At 37.1% G+C, this 17,500-nt stretch overlaps 2 protein-coding genes across 6 annotated transcripts in view; both read right to left on the minus strand.

Annotated features, from left to right (window-relative positions):
* The window catches only part of LOC147018346 (uncharacterized), a 93,226-nt gene that overhangs the window by 33,307 nt on the left and 42,419 nt on the right, over nucleotides 1–17,500 (minus strand). For all 5 annotated transcript variants that reach the window (XM_085897922.1, XM_085897921.1, XM_085897923.1 and 2 more), the window contains one exon: nucleotides 5,596–5,725. In XM_085897922.1, the coding sequence (XP_085754048.1) occupies nucleotides 5,596–5,725 (130 nt within the window). The remainder of the gene's footprint in view (nucleotides 1–5,595; nucleotides 5,726–17,500) is intronic.
* Nucleotides 11,783–16,927, minus strand: LOC147018347 (uncharacterized). The gene is made up of 3 exons (XM_085899888.1): nucleotides 13,242–16,927; nucleotides 12,944–13,045; nucleotides 11,783–11,832 (listed from the first exon to the last, which is right to left on the minus strand). Exons 1-3 carry the CDS (start codon nucleotides 14,278–14,280, stop codon nucleotides 11,783–11,785), a joined length of 1,191 nt encoding a protein of 396 aa, XP_085756014.1. The 5' UTR covers nucleotides 14,281–16,927.

The following is a 17,500-nucleotide window of genomic DNA, read 5'->3' on the forward strand; positions in this document are numbered from 1 at the left end:
TGGGAGTAAAATTGAATATGGTAAGAGAGGGCGATGAAACTACTCGCTATACGAGGACAAACCCTCACTTTATCTCATCATTTCAAGATTTTGTAAGATGTGATGTTTACGATGAACTCCAGAGACAAGAACAAGATGTTGATAACACTGTAGTCGGTTGTGGATTTGCTATTCCAAAAATAATCTTTTTCGATATACACATCTTAAAATCAGATCCTCTTCAAGCTTCTTCTTATATTGATTTACCAAAAGAGAAAAAATTTAAGAAATCGGTTGTTAATATTCAAAACAAAGATAATAAATGTTTTCTATGGTCTGTATTTGCTCACTTACATTCTCCACAATGGAAACCTGAAAGGGTTGAACATTTTTAGAAATACGAGAATACATTAAATGTTAAAGATTTAAAGTTTCCAATGTCATTGAGAGATATTCCTAAATTTGAGAAAATGAATAATGTAATCTTTCTGTTAATGTATATGGATTAATGGATACAAACAAAGTTCAGATTTTAAAAATTTCAAACAACTATAAAAATTATGAAACACACATTGACTTTCTCCACTTCACTTCAAAGGAAAAATCACATCATGCTTTCATCAAAAACTTATCAAGATTAACCAAATCACAACTATACAAGAGAAAATGTAAAATGTATCCTTGTAAGAGATGTCTCAACTCCTTTCATACAAAAGAACGATTAAATCAACATTTAAAATATTGAAGTAATCATAAATCAAGCATAATCAATTTACTAAAAGCAGGTTCCAACATATCATTCAAAGATTTTTAACAAATCTATAAAACATCCGTTTGTGATATATGCTGATTTTGAAAGTATCCTTGAAAACATAGATACTGTTTCTCCAAATCCAAATAAATCAAATAAATATCAAAAACATACTCCTTGTGGTTTCTGTTATTATATCAAATCATCTGTTGGTGATGAATACAAGTTAGAACTTTATAGAGAAGATGCCTCAGAGGAGTTTGTAAGACAATTGGAAAAAGACTGCATAAGACGAAGAGAAATAATGGTTAAAACCTATAAACCAATGTCATTAACAAAGGGAGAGAAAAAGGAATTTAGAAAGAACAGTATCTGTCATATTTGTGAGGAGAAAATTGAGGGAGAGGTCAAAGTTAGGGATCATTGTTATCTTACTGGAAAATAGAGGTCCAGCTCATTCCCGTTGCAATGTTAATTACAAGCCCCCAAACTTTATTCCTGTCTTTCTTCACAACAACGCTCAGTATGACACACATCTATTTATAAATGAACTTTCAAAGACATCTGGAGATATTTCTACCATTCCAAACACAGATCAAAAATACATCTCGTTCACAAAAACAATTCATAAATCCCCCATTACCCACATCAGATTTCTTGACACATACAAGTTTATGGCAAGTCCATTATTTAACTTAGCATCAAATATTAAAAACTTACCGAATGTTAAATCACATTTCTCAAATCAAGAAGAGATTGATCTCTTATCACAAAAGGGAATATATCCGTATGACTCCATGGATTCATTTGAGAAGTTAAAAGAAACACAACTTCCCTCAAGGGAAAGTTTCTATAGCAAGTTGAATAAAACTCATATTTCTGATAGAGGTTATACACAAGCTAAAAATGTTTGGGAGAAGTTTCATATATAGAATCTTGGAGAATATAATGATTTGTATCTTAAAACTGATGTATTGTAATTCGCTGATGTGTTTGAAACTTTTAGAACAGTCTATCATAATAAAAATTCTTATGGATTAGACTGCGCTCACTATTACACAGCCCCGGGTTTGACTTGGAGTGCTATGTTAAAAATGACAAAACAGAATTTGGAATTCATCACTGATATAGATATGCTATTAATAATAGAGAAGGCTAAAAGACGAGGAATATCTCAAGTATGTTCCAAGAGATATGCTAAAGCAAACGACAAATATCTTCCTGATTATAATAAGAATGAGGACAACTCTTACCTGATGTATTATGATGCTAACAATTTGTATGGGTGGGCTATGTCTCAATCTTTACCTTATGGAAAACTTAAATGGGTTAAAGAAAACATTATGAAAAAGTTTTACAAGACATTGTTGTCTCCTCTCAAAAAGATTTGGATGAAGCTGAAGTTGGATATTATTTTGAGGTTGATTTAAAATATCCAGAAGAACTTCATCATAAACATAAAGACCTACCTTATGCCCCTGATAAAGAAAGTCCAAGAAAAGAATGGTTAAGTGATTACCAACAGTCATTTAATATAAAAGGTAAATCTCCAGAAAAACTACTTACTACATTAAATGATAAAGAAAGTTATGTTTCGCATCAAAGGAATTTGAGACAATATTTATCTGCTGGGTTGAGAGTGAGGAAAATTCATAGGATTTTGAAATTTAAACAAAGTCATTGGTTAAAGAAGTATATTGATTTTAATACAAAAAAGAACAGAAGCAAAAAACAGATTTTGTGAAGGACTTTTACAAATTAATGAATAATGCTGTATTTGGAAAGACTGGAAAATGTTAGGAATCGACAAAACGTAAGACTTGCTACATTTTGGAAACAGGCTTCAAAGTTAATTAAAAGACCAAGTTTTGAGCGAGCGAAGGTGTTTTCAGAGAACTTTTGTGCTATTCATTTGAAACATATTAAAGAGAATGATGGCATAAGAAGACCTTAGCTTTCAGCGTTCGGCATGAAATGCCATGGTGGGCGGAAATGACGTCTTTTGTTCGTTCGTACATGAGAGGGGAGCGTTTCTTGGTTTTTTTTTTTTCGGTCAAGCAATAAATTCAATGGTTTTCACATATATAACAACACATTAGTTTCACAAATTTCCATTGAAATACTCAGGTATTTCCGTCAATTGTTGCCATTTCCGTCAAGGTTACGCACTGCCATCTACCGGATGGCCGTCATTGGCTCACTTGAGGCACGTGGGGGAGGGGGGCGGGGGGGGACACCGGTGACATTTCAAACTCGGTGCAATTTTGTACAGCGCATGCGCTGTAAAAGGGGAGTATTGATATGGATAAACCTATTTATATAGGAACATCAATTCTTCACTTCTCAAAGTAGTTAATGTATGACTATTACTATAATAATTTAAAATCAAAGTATAAGGATTATGTGTCATTGTTTTTTATGGATACACATAGTTTTATATTAGAAATTAAGACAAGTGATGTATACGAGGATATGATTGATAATATATATATATATATATATATATATATATATATATATATATATATATATATATATATATATATATGATACAAGTAATTATAAGTCAGGTGATGTGTTGTTTTCATCAAAGAATAAAAAGGTTATTGGTAAGTTTAAAGATGAATTGGGTGGGAAGGTAATGAGTGAATTTATAGGATTGAGATCAAAGTCTTATGCTTTTACGTATATTAATAATAATAACATTGAAAGGTGTGATAAGAAGCTAAAGGGAATAAAGAAAAATATAATCAAGGAAACAATAAACATTATTACAACTGTTTAACCTTAAAGAAGGAAGAGTACAGAAAAATGAATACAATCAGAAGTTATAAACATCAATTATATACAGAAGAGATAAATAAGAAAGCATTAGGAGCTTTTAATGATGATATATATTTTAGAGAATGGAATCAATAGTCTCCCTTATGGTTATCAGTATAAGTGTTAAGATATTGGGTTGGGAATTTTAACAGGCTACCGCCATCTTTTTACTGATTTATGAATGATAGAACCAAGCAATAACCAAACCAAAGAGTGGAGATGTAATCAGCCTTGGTATTTAAATGGGAAACATAAAGAATGTGAGAAATATCAAATAAGTCTTATTGAAGAAATAACTGGGGTAAAAGTAGATAAAACAAATAAGCGGATAAATTTAATTACAAATAAGTTGGAGGATGGAAAGAAAAAAAATATATCTCTGAATGGACTTAAAACTTTGATGGTTCTCAATTGAACAATGGAAAAACAATTTACTACAATCTCAAAATGATATGTGGCTCAGGAGGTGGTCAAATAAGAGCATTATGAGAAGTTTATCATTTCCTTTCTGCTCAACAAAGACACTTAACCAAGAACCAAGTTCCAAGTTATTCTTTGTGAATATACTCGATGGAAATGAATGTTGTCAGAAAATTATGTTATTCCCCAAAGTAGAACATGGGCAAATATTCGTTGGTTCGCTCTTTGAGTGGAATGAAAATATAAAAGGGAAGAAGTGCTTTCATCAGTCAGTCTCAATCTTTCATAGTCTCAATTTTACAATTGCTTTTATGAGAGGGAAGGGGATAGGTGAGGAGAAAAATCTGTCTCAATTTTACATTTGCTTTTATGGGAGGGAAGGGGATAGGTGGGGAGCAAATCAGTCTCCTATTTTGGGCTTTAGTAAGAAAGTTTTTCCCTTTCCCCCGATTCATTTGAATGGGAGTCCCAGAAACCCCAATTATCATCTACTTGCATCCAGTACCATACGCTACATACAAAATCAACAAATAAAGTCATTCACATCTAAAGCTGAGAACAATATTTTGTTTAGCAGTTAAAAGACTTCCCCAAAATGGGAAAACACAAGACTGGTTGAATTATCCTTCACTTTTGAATACTCTGTCCGCAATGAAGTAAACTGAAAGCTTTCGCAACACGAACAGTAGATTCTCCAGTCACAATCTCCTGTTTTGATAATTTTGTTCTCATCATTGTTAGATCAGGATAAACTTTGTATTGCAATACATTTACCAAACATGGCTCCACAAATTCAAAGGTGCATCAAACAGCCATAACGAGAAGAGAACTTGGTGGATCGCATACCTCCGCCACGTAATGTCTGAGCCACGAGAACATATCGGGCCCAATACATTTCTTAAATATCATGCTATACAGTACTATGTCGTTTTTGGCCCTATCTCTCAATGGTGAAGAATCACTTTAAAAATTAAATAATTCTTGTATCCAGATCCAGATTTGGATCTTCCCAAAAATCGAATCAATTCTTACTTGTGACACACCCAACATTATCCACCAAATTTCATCCGAATACGTGCACAATTTTTGAGATATCATGCTATATATAATTTTGGCCCAATCTCTCAATGGTGAAGAATCACTTAAAAAATTATCAGATCCAGATCCGGATCAGGATCTTCACCAAAATTGAATCAATTCTTCCTTGTGACACACACAGCATATCCACCAAGTTTCATCCAAATCCGTGCACAACTTTTTGAGATATCGTGCTATATATTAGTTTAGCCCTATCTCTCAATGGTGAAGAATCACAAAAAATTATAGTTGGCCAATTCGGATCCAGATCCGGATCTTCACCAAAATCTAATCAGTTTGTCCTTGTCACACACCCAACCTGTCCACAAAATTTCATCCTTATCCGTCCACAATTTTCTGAAATATCCTGTACACAAACAGACAGACAAACAGACAGAAATGGGTGAAAACATATCCTCCTTCACCTTTAGTGATGGAGGTAATAAAATGTCATGAACAATATCTGATGAACAAAATTGTCTTTTTTGAATGAAACCACATCTGTAGAGAAGTATAAATGCAATATAATTGACCATGCAACTTACACAAGTCAGGGCTGATCGTGCTGTCACATTCATTTACACAAACTGATGGCTCTTCATTCTCAAAATCACCAGACACAGGCTCAAAAGGAGATTTTGCAGTGGTCACAAAAACACTTCTTTCAGACTTTACCTGCAATCACAAATAAACAGCAAAATGGAAATTACGGCACAAAGCCAGTGCTCATAACCTTGGTCTCAACAGTATTGCTGTTTCTCAAATAATTAGCATGCCTAATCATCATGTACCAATACATTTTTATTGTCAATAAGTCAATGCAAGGCAATGGGAGAGAGAGCCAAACAACCCTACAAAGGATCAACGGAATTTATGGCCATAATAAAATGAGTGAAGTTCTGAAATATCTTTTTTGAGATACACTGCATGGCCAAAAGCATGTGGACACCCCTTCTAATTAGTGGATTTGGTAATTTCAGCCACACCCATTGCTGACAGGTGTATAAAATCAAGCACACAGCCATGCAATCTCCATAGACAAACATTGACAGGAGAATGGTCCATACTGAAGAGCTCAGTGACTTTCAATGTGGCACCGTCATAGGATGCCACCCTTCCAACAAGTTGGTTCATCAAATTTCTGCTCTGCTGCAGCTGCCATGGTCAACTGTAAATAAATACTGTTATTGTGAAGTGGAAATGTCCAGGAGCAACAACAGCTCAGCCGTGAAGTGGTAAGCCACACAAGCTCACAGAATGGGACCGCCGAGTGCTGAAGTGCCTAGCGTGGAAAAAGTCTGTCATCGGTTGCAACACTCACGACCGAGTTCCAAACTGACTCTGGAAGCAACGTCAGCACAAGCACTGTTCATCGAGAGCTTCATGAAATGGATTTACATAGCCGAGCAGCTGCACACAAGCCTAAGATCACCATGCGCAATGCCAAGCGTCGGCTGAAGTGATGTAAAGCTCACTGCCATTGGACTCTGGAGCACTGGAAATGCATTCTCTGGAGTAATTAATCACGCTTCACCATCTGGCAGTCTGACAGATGAATCTGGGTTTGGCGGATGCCAGGAGAACGCTACCTGCCCGAATGCATCGTGCCAACTAAAAAGTTTGGTGGAGTTGGATAATGGTCTGGGGCTGTTTTCATGGTTCAGGCTAGGCCCCTTCATTCCAGTGAAGGGAAATCTTAATGCTACAGTATGTAATGACATTCCAGACGATTATGTGCTTCTAACTTTGTGGCAACAGTTTGGGGAAGGACCTTTCCTGTTTCAGCATGACAATGCCCCTATGCACAGAGCGAGGTCCAGACAGAAATGGTCTGCACAAAGCCCTGACCTCAACCCCATAGAACACCTTTGGGATGAATTGGAAAGCTGACTGCGAGCCAGACCTAATCACCCAACATCATTGCCTGACCTCACTCGTGTTCTTGTTGCTGAATGAAAGCAAATCCCCGCAGCAATGTTCCAACATCTAGTGGAAAGCTGTGCCAGAAGAGTGGAGGCTGTTATAGCAGCAAAGGGAGGACCAGCTCCATATTAATGCCCATTATTTTGGAATAAGATGTTGGACGAGCAAGTGACCACATACTTTTGGCCATGTAGTGTTTCTAAATATCCTAAATTTGTGAAAAACAAGTAAAAAATGACATAAAATGTCATAGCCCCCATTGTTTTAGTATTTTTGCTGCATTTAGTTAAAGGGTTAGCCCATATTTATGTCCAAATAAAATGGCAGCCAATCTACCAGTTGGCCATCTTTGATGAGATCGCAAAATAAAGCGAGGGGCAAATGTATGTCATCATGTACTGTGCTTGTGCCAAGTTTTAACAAAATCAGACCTTGCATGTTTGAGATCACATTTAAGTAACACAAAATCGGACCTTGCATGTTTGAGATCACATTTAAGTAACACAAAATCGGACCTTGCGTGTTTGAGATCACATTTAAGTTACACAAAATCGGACCTTGCATGTTTGAGATGGTTGGGGTCACATTTACGTTACAAAATGGACACCAGTCAGCCAACGTGGATCTAATCACAAACAAAAATAACATGCACATGAAAGACATCATTCACTATCTGTCTGCCAAGTTTGAACAACATCGGTAAATGCATGTCTGAGAAATGGTCGAGGATGTGTTCACCATTGGATTTTTTTACAACTAAAATGGCTGCCAGTCTACCAGTTGACCATCTTTGATCAGATCACAAAATAAAGTTAGGTGCAAGTGCATGCCATTGTGTACTGTGCTTTTGCCAAGTTTAAACAAAATCGTACCACGCACGTCAGAGAAATGGTTGGGGACACGTTTAAGTAATAAAATGGCCACCAGTCAGCAATCTTAGATCTGATCCCGAAAAAAAAATGACGTGCACATGTCAGCCATCATTCTTCATCTGTGTGCAAAGTCTGAACAACATAGGCAAATACATGTCCAAGGAATGGTTGAGGACGTGTTCATCATCGAGCTTTTTTTTACAATTAAAATGGCTGCCAGTCGGCCATCTTAGATCTAATCTCAGGGAAAAAAATGATGTGCATATGTAAGCTATCATTCGTTATCTGTGTGGCAAGTTTGAACAAGATCGGCAAATGCATGTCCATGAAATAGTTGAGGAAATGTTCGACACCGGGTTTTTTTTGTTTGTTTTTTTACAACTAAAATGGCTGCCAGTCGGCCATCTTGGATCTGATGTCGAAAAGAAAAATGATGCGCACATGCATACCATCACGTGTTGTCATTGTGCCATGCATAAATAAAATCGATCCAGAATGTCCAATATATGGTTGTGGACACAAGCACGCACAGACACGAGAATCAAGACCAAATACACAAGCCCCCATTTCGGACAAAGTCCAATGGAAGGTAAAAGCTTTTATGATTACCAAATATATGATGATATAGCATGTATGGTTCTTGAGTTATTGGAAAATATGTTGTGAGTTGTCAGACACATGAGTAGGGGAATCTTGTTGGTTCGGGGACTATCCCTTTTCCCCCTTTGACTTTAATGTTAACTCAGGGAAAAACTATTTGACCCTGTCAATAAAAAGGAGTCAATTTTTTTTCTCACAAACAGATCTCTGTAACCAACTTCTCCTCCCACACCTCTTCCACTCATCCTGCACCAGTTTCTCCACATTGAATTGTTTCTGGGACCAAGCTCTTCCATGAGCATTGACTATGCATCAAAAACTTCGTTTTTTTATTATTATTTTACACCACCACCCCTCCACCCTCCTTCTCTTACCTATTTATACCCCTATTTGAACAGAGATTCCTTCCCTTTATATCCCTACCTATCGATAAACTCTGGAAGAGTATATACAGCAAAACAAAAACCTGTTTAGCCTCCCTCCTTCTTTGCAGTTTGTCCTTTGTGAAAAATAACTCCTGAAGCACAATCAATGGCACTTACTTGTGGGGTTGACAATTCTGCCAAAAAAAAACAAATAAACAAACTTATAAAGCGGTCAGTCAAGTGATGCTGTGGGTTGCGGTGTAGCAGCTGACACTGAATTAGGCAGTGAGTGGTTCTGGGTTTTTTTTGGGGGGGGGGGTTTTCAGACTGCATCTGAGACAGTTTGCCAACTTAATGCTTGGAGTTATAATCCCAGCTTCAACAGAAAGTTATTGTTGAGAGATTCTGGGGCACATCATATTTTAGTTGGAAAACGCGTGCGTAAATCCAGAAGAGGTACCAGGTGTGCATGCCTTCCCTCCCACCTATAGCACGTGGAAGTGGAACAGTACGAGAACCATGTGCTCAACATTCTTCTGGAAAGATCGATGCCCTCCCTGCTCTCAATTCTATACAAACCGTGGAGGTCAAGGTTTGGCAAAAACTTATCAACTCAAGTATCTGCTGTGATGGTGATTTTTGAAGAAATGCCAACAGACAGGTGAGCGAGTTGTATACAAGTATGTCTATGCGTAATTACTTGGTTCGGCTGAAAGCTATGTAGTACTTTAATTAATTATTTCACCAATTAATTATTTTCCTTTTTTGTCAGTGTGTTTGAAATCTCAAGATGTTTGAAACGAGACTGATTTAATTATTTCAGGTCTTACAGGTTGATACAAACGACCAATTATTCCCAAAATCATTTATATCATATCCCCTAGATTTCTATTCTCATAAAAACTATTCTTTATTAAATTTAATTTCAATTGGAACTGTGAATTCTGTATGATACAGAGATAAAAATCAACATTTCTGTATCTTTGGAATACACAGCCATTTTATTTAAGGATATATATATATATATATATATATATATATATATATATATATATATATATATATCTATATATATATATATATCTATATATATATATATATATATATATATATATATATATATATATATATATATATATATATATATATATATATATATATATATATATATATATATGAGCCTTTCCACAGTATGGTTAACCATTGTGTTACATACATAGTCCACATTAAGTATGCCCAGTTTATCTTGCAAATGAGGGGATATAAAAGACTGACCCCTCCACTACTGGAATCCAACAGTAAGAAGATAATCTAACCCAGCACAATTTATTGATGGGATGTTCTATTCTGTCTTCATTAACAGAAATGTAACAAATGTTACATTGACATTCAAGTTGTTGGCATTACCACAGTAGTTATTTTTTCTAATCAACTGAATATTAATTTTAGGTTGTGGTCAAGAAATGCTATTCTTCCTTCAAAACAAGAACTTGTAGAAATTCAAATATTTCTGTACTTTATCGACTTAGACATTAAGCGTTACGTAACACACGTGACATTGACAACCTTTAGAAACCGGAGGAAATAAGCAAAAGCGAAACTGTTTTGGGTTAGGATGTTGTCAATGAAAGGGAAAAACATAGTTCCTCTCTTATAACCACTAGAATTTTAAGCTTTGTCAGTATTTAAAGGAGTGGGAGAAAAATCAAAATGTAAAAAAAGTAACAAACGCGACATTAACAAATGTAGCAAATGCGACATTGACTTGTGTTAAGAATATGTTAACATGAAAGTAAATGAAATAAATCATCAGCAAGAAGTGGCCTAAAATGTCTTATAAGGTGAATAGATGAAGATGCACATCTGACAATATTCCAGTCAAGGGCATAATATAGGTTATGAAGCAGACAGAGCTCCAGTAAAGCACAGAAATAATAAAGTAATAGGACTGATTTCTCATTTACAAAGTCATCTTTATATTAGATGGCACTAAGATTATGACAAGACACTGGCCATACAAGTATTATGAACAGAAATTGTATAATCGCAATGTTTATAGTTATAAGCAAATCTGCACCTTCATTTGCTGCTGCAGATGTTACATTTGAACCCTGGCTCCAGTCTGAAGATGTCAAACAGGTTTGACAGATCATGCATTAACCACAGTGTATACGACAGATTGGTCATACCATCTTCATATATGATGATGACTGGACAGTAATATTTTAGGATACCTGGCAGGCACCAGGGGCCAATTCAATGAAGCAGTTTTTTTACTCAAGTCCAAAATGTAATGTTAAATAAAAATCATGTACTTTGATTTGAGAGGCTCAAATTTTGTACACCGAACCCGTATGTGATAATAACATAGTCAAAGTTTGAAAAACATTCCTCAAATAGTAACAGTTTTATTCAAGTTTGAAGTATTGGCTTAAGATCTAAGCAATTAACTATGGCTGAAGCCAACAAGAGATGGATTTGAATGCATAGGAGATAACATGGAGCCTGTTGTAGCATGGCTTGATTCACCTGAAAGTACGACTATTACAACTGTAATAGATAATCATAATGTGATCAAAGTCTGACTGACTCAGAGTACAAAACCAACACATACATTGGAAAGTGAATATTCATAACAAATGTGGCGTTATTTTTATTTTTCAACAACTTGAATGTACATGGTTTTAAAGCCACATGGGCCTCTGCTTGACTTTTAACACTATAATAGTTACTCTTCCAGAATTGAATTTATCTTAAACTCCAGGCTCTCAATAACATTTGTTTCAAAGCTAAAATGCCTTGAACTGACAGGGAAGGGGGGTGTTATTTTGCTCAGAATTTCGTTTGGGGGTAATTTGTCCTCCTCTGGATTTGCTGACCAGCAAAATTTGTTTTCTCTTATTCTCATCATGAAATGAATATGAAGATCGCCGTTTTGCAGAATTTGGATTACTGTTCCTGGCCACCACACATCATTGTACAGGATGGCCCCAGTCACCCACTTGGTAACTGGCACAGCTGACTGAAAAAATTGTCAAGGAAAGTGAGCGAGTGAGTGATTGGTGTTTAATGCTGTACTCAGCAATTTTCTGGCTATATGATGGCAGCGTCTGCTTGCGACAATATCTGCAGAGAGAGCTCATAGCTGTCCCAAGACTCTTCACAACATTATTAGGACACCCAAAACAATAAATAAACCAATGTCACCCGCAGGGTGACCCGTATCTTGCCAAAAGGTGACCACGTGTGTCTTCTTTAAGGTCACACTGAGGTGAATAGAGCTGCTATCCACCAGGAGCGACTCCTTGAGGAATATCTGCCTGCGAGAGATTCCGATGAGAATCGTTCTACAGAGTAACCATGAAAAATATTCTTTTGCCTCATAACGTCACCAAATGACGTCATAATGTCTCAAGCTTGACATATCTAGAAAGCACTCATCGAGGTGTTCAATTTGAGGTACTACACGATATGGTTCCTAAAACTTGAAAATTTGACCTTGGGGTCAAATATGTTTGACCTGAGGTGCGAACCATGAAACTCAAGGCCAATCGCCACCAAAAATTAATCAGCTGAGCGCCAGACCATGAACTATATTCCCATTAAGTTTGAAGACGATCCAATCAAAATTACTCAAAAAATAAGGGTTTCATCGACTCTCCTGATTTGCGACAAAGTGATCTTGACCTTTGACCTTGACCTTCAAAATTTTATGCGCTGAAAGGGACCTCTATAGGCCTCTGATATGCGAAGTTACAAAAATTTCCAATGATAACTGTGCTCTGCAGAATTTTTATACGTGATTACAGACAAACAAACAAACAAACAAAAAAAATAATAATAATAAAAAAAACATACAAGCTGACCAACATATCTTGCAAAAACTTAGTTTTGGCAAGATAATAACCTCTTAACAAGACCAAAATAATCTACATCTACATGTTATTTATCTATTCATTTGATTGGGGTTTTACGCCATGCTCAAGAAGATTTCACTTTATATACATGATGGCGGTGCTGGCGTTATTGTTGAGAAAATCCACGACCATACGTAAGGTACTGGCAACCTTCCCACTAAAGATTGCATGGAACATTTACATGTTCAACATTATTTACTGAGAAAACAAGGATACAATTTTCAGCTTCTTCCAGGGCTGGAACGGCAACAGCTGGAGGCACAGGCTGCACCAGGGAATCTTCTGCTGCTTCCCATGTAGAAATGGATGGACCGATTCCTGAAAGTGTGCTAAGAAAAACTCACAGCACATGTAAAGCAGATGCTAAAACAGAAACATTGTTTTGAGAAGAAAAGTTATACGCTTGTTGACATTAAGATTTTATCTTATGAATATATTTTGACATGTTAACTTATTTTCATTCCACATTGTGTAGTGTTACATTTGGCCAAACATCTACACTACAAAAGGATACTTGTTGCTTTCAAAACTGTTTTACAGGGGGCATCAACAACATTTTTATTCCTGCAGTTGTCAGTGTTCCCAGTGATACATGGGTCACAAAAACAGCTTAGGTTTCGGTGTTTTATGCGACCCAGTCCTTCCAACACAGAGCTCACTTCATGAAGTTTCATTGTACCAGATAGGGTTTTAAAGCTGCTTCTATCTGGCCTATCTTGGTTTATATCATTTACGAGAAACTCTCTGATGGAGTGACAGCATCTGAATTCTGTTTCAGAAGACTGTTTCACAAGGTGGGATTTGCAGTAGTTGAACATCTCAGTGGCTGTACGTATTAGTGCTTTTCTGTTGAGTACTGCTTGACTGGCTGAGCACTTGATAACACCACCCTCCCCATCACAGGGACCTTTGCCATGACGACTTCCAAAGAAACAACGTTGCACAGAAACATTATAATCCCGAGCAGCTGCACTAATATCAACAAATGGAGTGATAGATTTGTATTGTTTTCCACATCCATCACTGAACTGAACAACATGATTGAATGATAGTTGCCTTTCAGATTTTAAGTAATTCAGAACAGAGAGAAGAAAACTGTGTACTGCATGGCTGTCATGGTTTAAGTCGCTACTTATGACAATGACACTTTCTTGTACGACGGTGTTGTGCTGTGAGCATGACTGCCAAGGACACTGGTAATACACAACCACAGGATGTAGTGTTATCTGTTCCTTTATCCAATGCGCTGATTGAATTTCATCTTGATACTGCACACAATAATTTTGGGCAAAATCCATGACCAGTAGTAACCATTTCTTCGGTAAGTTTGCCTGTAGATGGAGGAATTCATTGTACTGCCATCTAGCCACATGCAAATGAGATGCAAAGGTTGCCATCTGTGTCAGTAGTTCCTTAATTAAGGCAACTATTGTTCCACTGTGCTCAATCAAGACCCTTCTTCTCCTCCCATTCAGTTGATCAGCATAATCCCAGGATTGCCATTTACATGTGACTTTAGTTCCATTGTCTATCAGCAAAGGCTCAAAATGCATTCTCAGAAGATCGACTCCACATTCCTCACATTTTCGCTCCACACACCTTCTCTGATGCCATTTTTGATGTTAAAGTTTTTCAGAGGGTTTTGTTTACTGCAATGAATTTGTCTGCGAGAGTTAGGTTATTCAGGTTTTGAGCTCTGCAATGGCTATTAAGACTTCTGAGTTTCAGTTCTATATTGGTACAGTGCTCGCACAAACAGGCTATATGTTTTACTGATGACTGCAATTTAACAGATTTAGGATGTAGAGTAGAAAATTTGGAAAAACATACTTTTAATCCAGACTTAGCTGAGAAATCTTTATGGCTTTGTTTCAAAGACATCTCCAGGACATGCCCTGCCTCAAGCGAGTGCTTGTTTACATTTTTCTGCAAGGGTAACTCTCTAGAATTATTTTGAAAATGCTCCTTTATCTTCTGAGCTACATCATTAGATATAGCATTACATCATCGTTTACGTTGCCGGATTGGAAATATTATTTCATGAGGTTCTTCTGGAATTCGAGAGGATTTCATTGAAGATAGATATTGTTGCCCATCTGGCACCTGCCTCCTTGCTGAACTTTAATAATCTGTATTTTTTTAGAATACGGGCTACACTGCAGAGATGGCCTCTTATCTGCCTGTCTTTCTGTTTCCGTTTGTTTTGCAGAGACCTGAATGCTTCCTTGAAAACTTTCCCAAGTTGTGGATCTAAATTTCTCCCTTTCTGCACAACAATACCCTTTTCCTGTAGTCGTTTTTGTTGCTGTTGTGATGCATCAACAATAACATGCTGCAGCGTAGAAACAAATTTTATATCTGACCGAGGCAAAGATTTCCTCATTCTGAATGCTGCTTGTCTTTTTGCTTCATCCGAGGGAAAATCTGACAAATGCTGTACAGAAGTTTTACCATATAGCCCTAAACATTTGAGAGCCACTTTTTGACGGCGGTACATTTTGTCTTTCTCTTTAATCCTCCTCCTATTTTGTGCACTCTGCCTCTCACGCGATTCTCGCTTTTTCTTTTTCCAGTATTCTCTCATCTTGTCTGCGTTTTCTCTTGTTCTCATATGTGCCTTTCCAACCTCCCTTCCACTTTCTTTCACACGATCACGCCATGTCTTCTGTCTGTTTCTTTCTACCTCTCTATGTCTTTCTTTCACCTCATCACTGGCATCCTTCAATTTTAATCTCTGCTGGCTGCTTCTTAACCTCTGCGCTTCTAGTGTCATTTGATAAAGTTCATTCTTTTTCAGCCTTTCTCGATAGAGCCTCATTCGAGTTCTAGGGGACATTGCAATTTTGGAACTCAATTTAACCTTCGGTTTCCAGGTCTGATTATTGCCCTCCATCTGGAAGGCAAAACAATGATTTAACAAGGCATTGCATAAAACACACAAATCCCCTCAAGCTTGACGCAATTGTGAACTCAAAGTCAGATGTTTGTTGACATCTGGACGCATCAACTTTAAACATGTATAGGTGACCTTTGAAATATAAGCTATTTTTGAAGTAGTGTGCAATATGCCCCTTTTATTTAGTAACTGACTGTCTATGATATTGCTCGCATCGACATAGTCCACAGCCAAATAAAACTTGTCATTCTTCCAAGCCTGTATTGGCAGCCAAGAGTTCATGTCATATTGGCTGAGTGTATGTGCCAGTGGTATTGGTCGCATTCACTGTGTGTAGCTGTGGTGATCAGAAATGTCAAGTATTAAAATATTATAAATGGATTGTTTTCATATATAATGATACTGCCTTGGTGTTGAACCTGGAAAATTTGCGCCGCATCGCAGGTTGCTGACCGACCTTCCAAGATAAGGAAACAAACTCGCAACCTCGTGCTGAGAGGCCTGTCAGCTTCAACAAAGCGCTTTCACGACTGAGCCACAGGTCACGAAGTGCCCCATGCTTACAGAAAACAATCCATTCATAATAACATAGAGTATATCAATACTTACAATATGTTATACAAGGACATTTCCTGCATGAGACTGGCGACAAATACAGCAAAAGTTGGATTTGAACTCCCAGCATTGGTTAAAAGCTTCACATAACATGCAGAACATTGATGAGGTGGCTTTATCAACAGAGAAACATAACCCAAAAAACAAGATTCCAACTTGGCATCTTGGCAACAAGTTGTGCAAGAAGAAAAATGACATGCAATAACAAAATCAATCGTCAAACGTAAAGGCCTGGTCACACCTTGACGTTTTAGCCAGCGATTGCAACGTATTAAAATTTATGTAATACGCTGGCTTACGTTGAACTTTTGATGTTTTTTTTTAAAGATTCGGACGAATTCATAGCGTCTTGGTTTTATGTATAACGCATTGGTAACGGACACAGAACGTTTCGTTGTGTTATAGATAACTTGTACCAATGAATGCTGAACCTGTTGTCGGCCTACACAACCAATGCCCAACGATAGCTAGTCTAACTTAGGCATAGCACGTTGCACGCATCGCCGACGATGTCGTGACGTAGCCTATTAAAAGGCTGACGCACAACGATTCGAATCATACCTACCGTAGAAATGGAAGTGTCAACATCGCGGTCACACCTTGGCGATCTTGCCAGCGTATGCCGACCTAAGAAAAATGTGTCTAAAACGTTGGGGCACGTCAAATACGGTATGAGTAAGTTTGGTATACGTGAGTAGAATGCTAAAGTACGCTATCATACGTCGTAGTAAGTAGAGTACATCAAGAAATTTTAAACATGTTCAAAATTTTATGACGTACTCGGCGTATGACACACGTTCCGCATGCGATGGGGATAAGTTTTACACACGATATGTGGACGCTTACACACGTCCACAAAGGCTACTTATAAGCTACTCATAAGTCGAAACACGTCGCGGTAATGTCTTTTTTACGCGAAACTTATTTCTAACTTATGTTTGACGTGCTTTGAACCAATTCTTTACGTAGTCCCAACACACATCGACGTATGTAGACGTATTCCAATGACGTCTTCCGGTCGACAAAAAAAAATTAACGTGTTTCTAGCTTACAACTGCCATATAAAGACGTGTTCCCAGCGGTTTTGGGAATTGGTATATAAAAATGCTGCTCATAAAAGGGGAACCCAACAGTGTTTTCGAGTCCTTTTTGAGTCGATGTCCATGTCAGCAGTAACAGTATCAGTATCATTATCAGTATTAGTATTAGTATTAGTAGTAGTTTGTTCATGTTGGCAGTAGTAGGTGAGTGTGAGGGGGAGG

Source organism: Eptatretus burgeri, chromosome 10 (assembly GCF_056783735.1).
Source record: "Eptatretus burgeri isolate ZD-2024b chromosome 10, Ebu_testis_v1, whole genome shotgun sequence".
NCBI classification, from domain to species: Eukaryota; Metazoa; Chordata; class Myxini; order Myxiniformes; family Myxinidae; genus Eptatretus; species Eptatretus burgeri.

Bases quoted from the DNA above. Each gene is read 5' to 3' on its own strand.
- LOC147018347 (XM_085899888.1), bottom strand. From the start codon at position 14,280: ATGCATTTTGAGCCTTTGCTGATAGACAATGGAACTAAAGTCACATGT. The intron at 13,046-13,241 runs GTATCCTTTTGT...GCACACTTTCAG, and splicing joins AACAGTTTTGAAAGCAACAA to GAATCGGTCCATCCATTTCT. The intron at 11,833-12,943 runs GTATCCTTGTTT...CAATTTTTTCAG, and splicing joins CCTGGAAGAAGCTGAAAATT to TCAGCTGTGCCAGTTACCAA.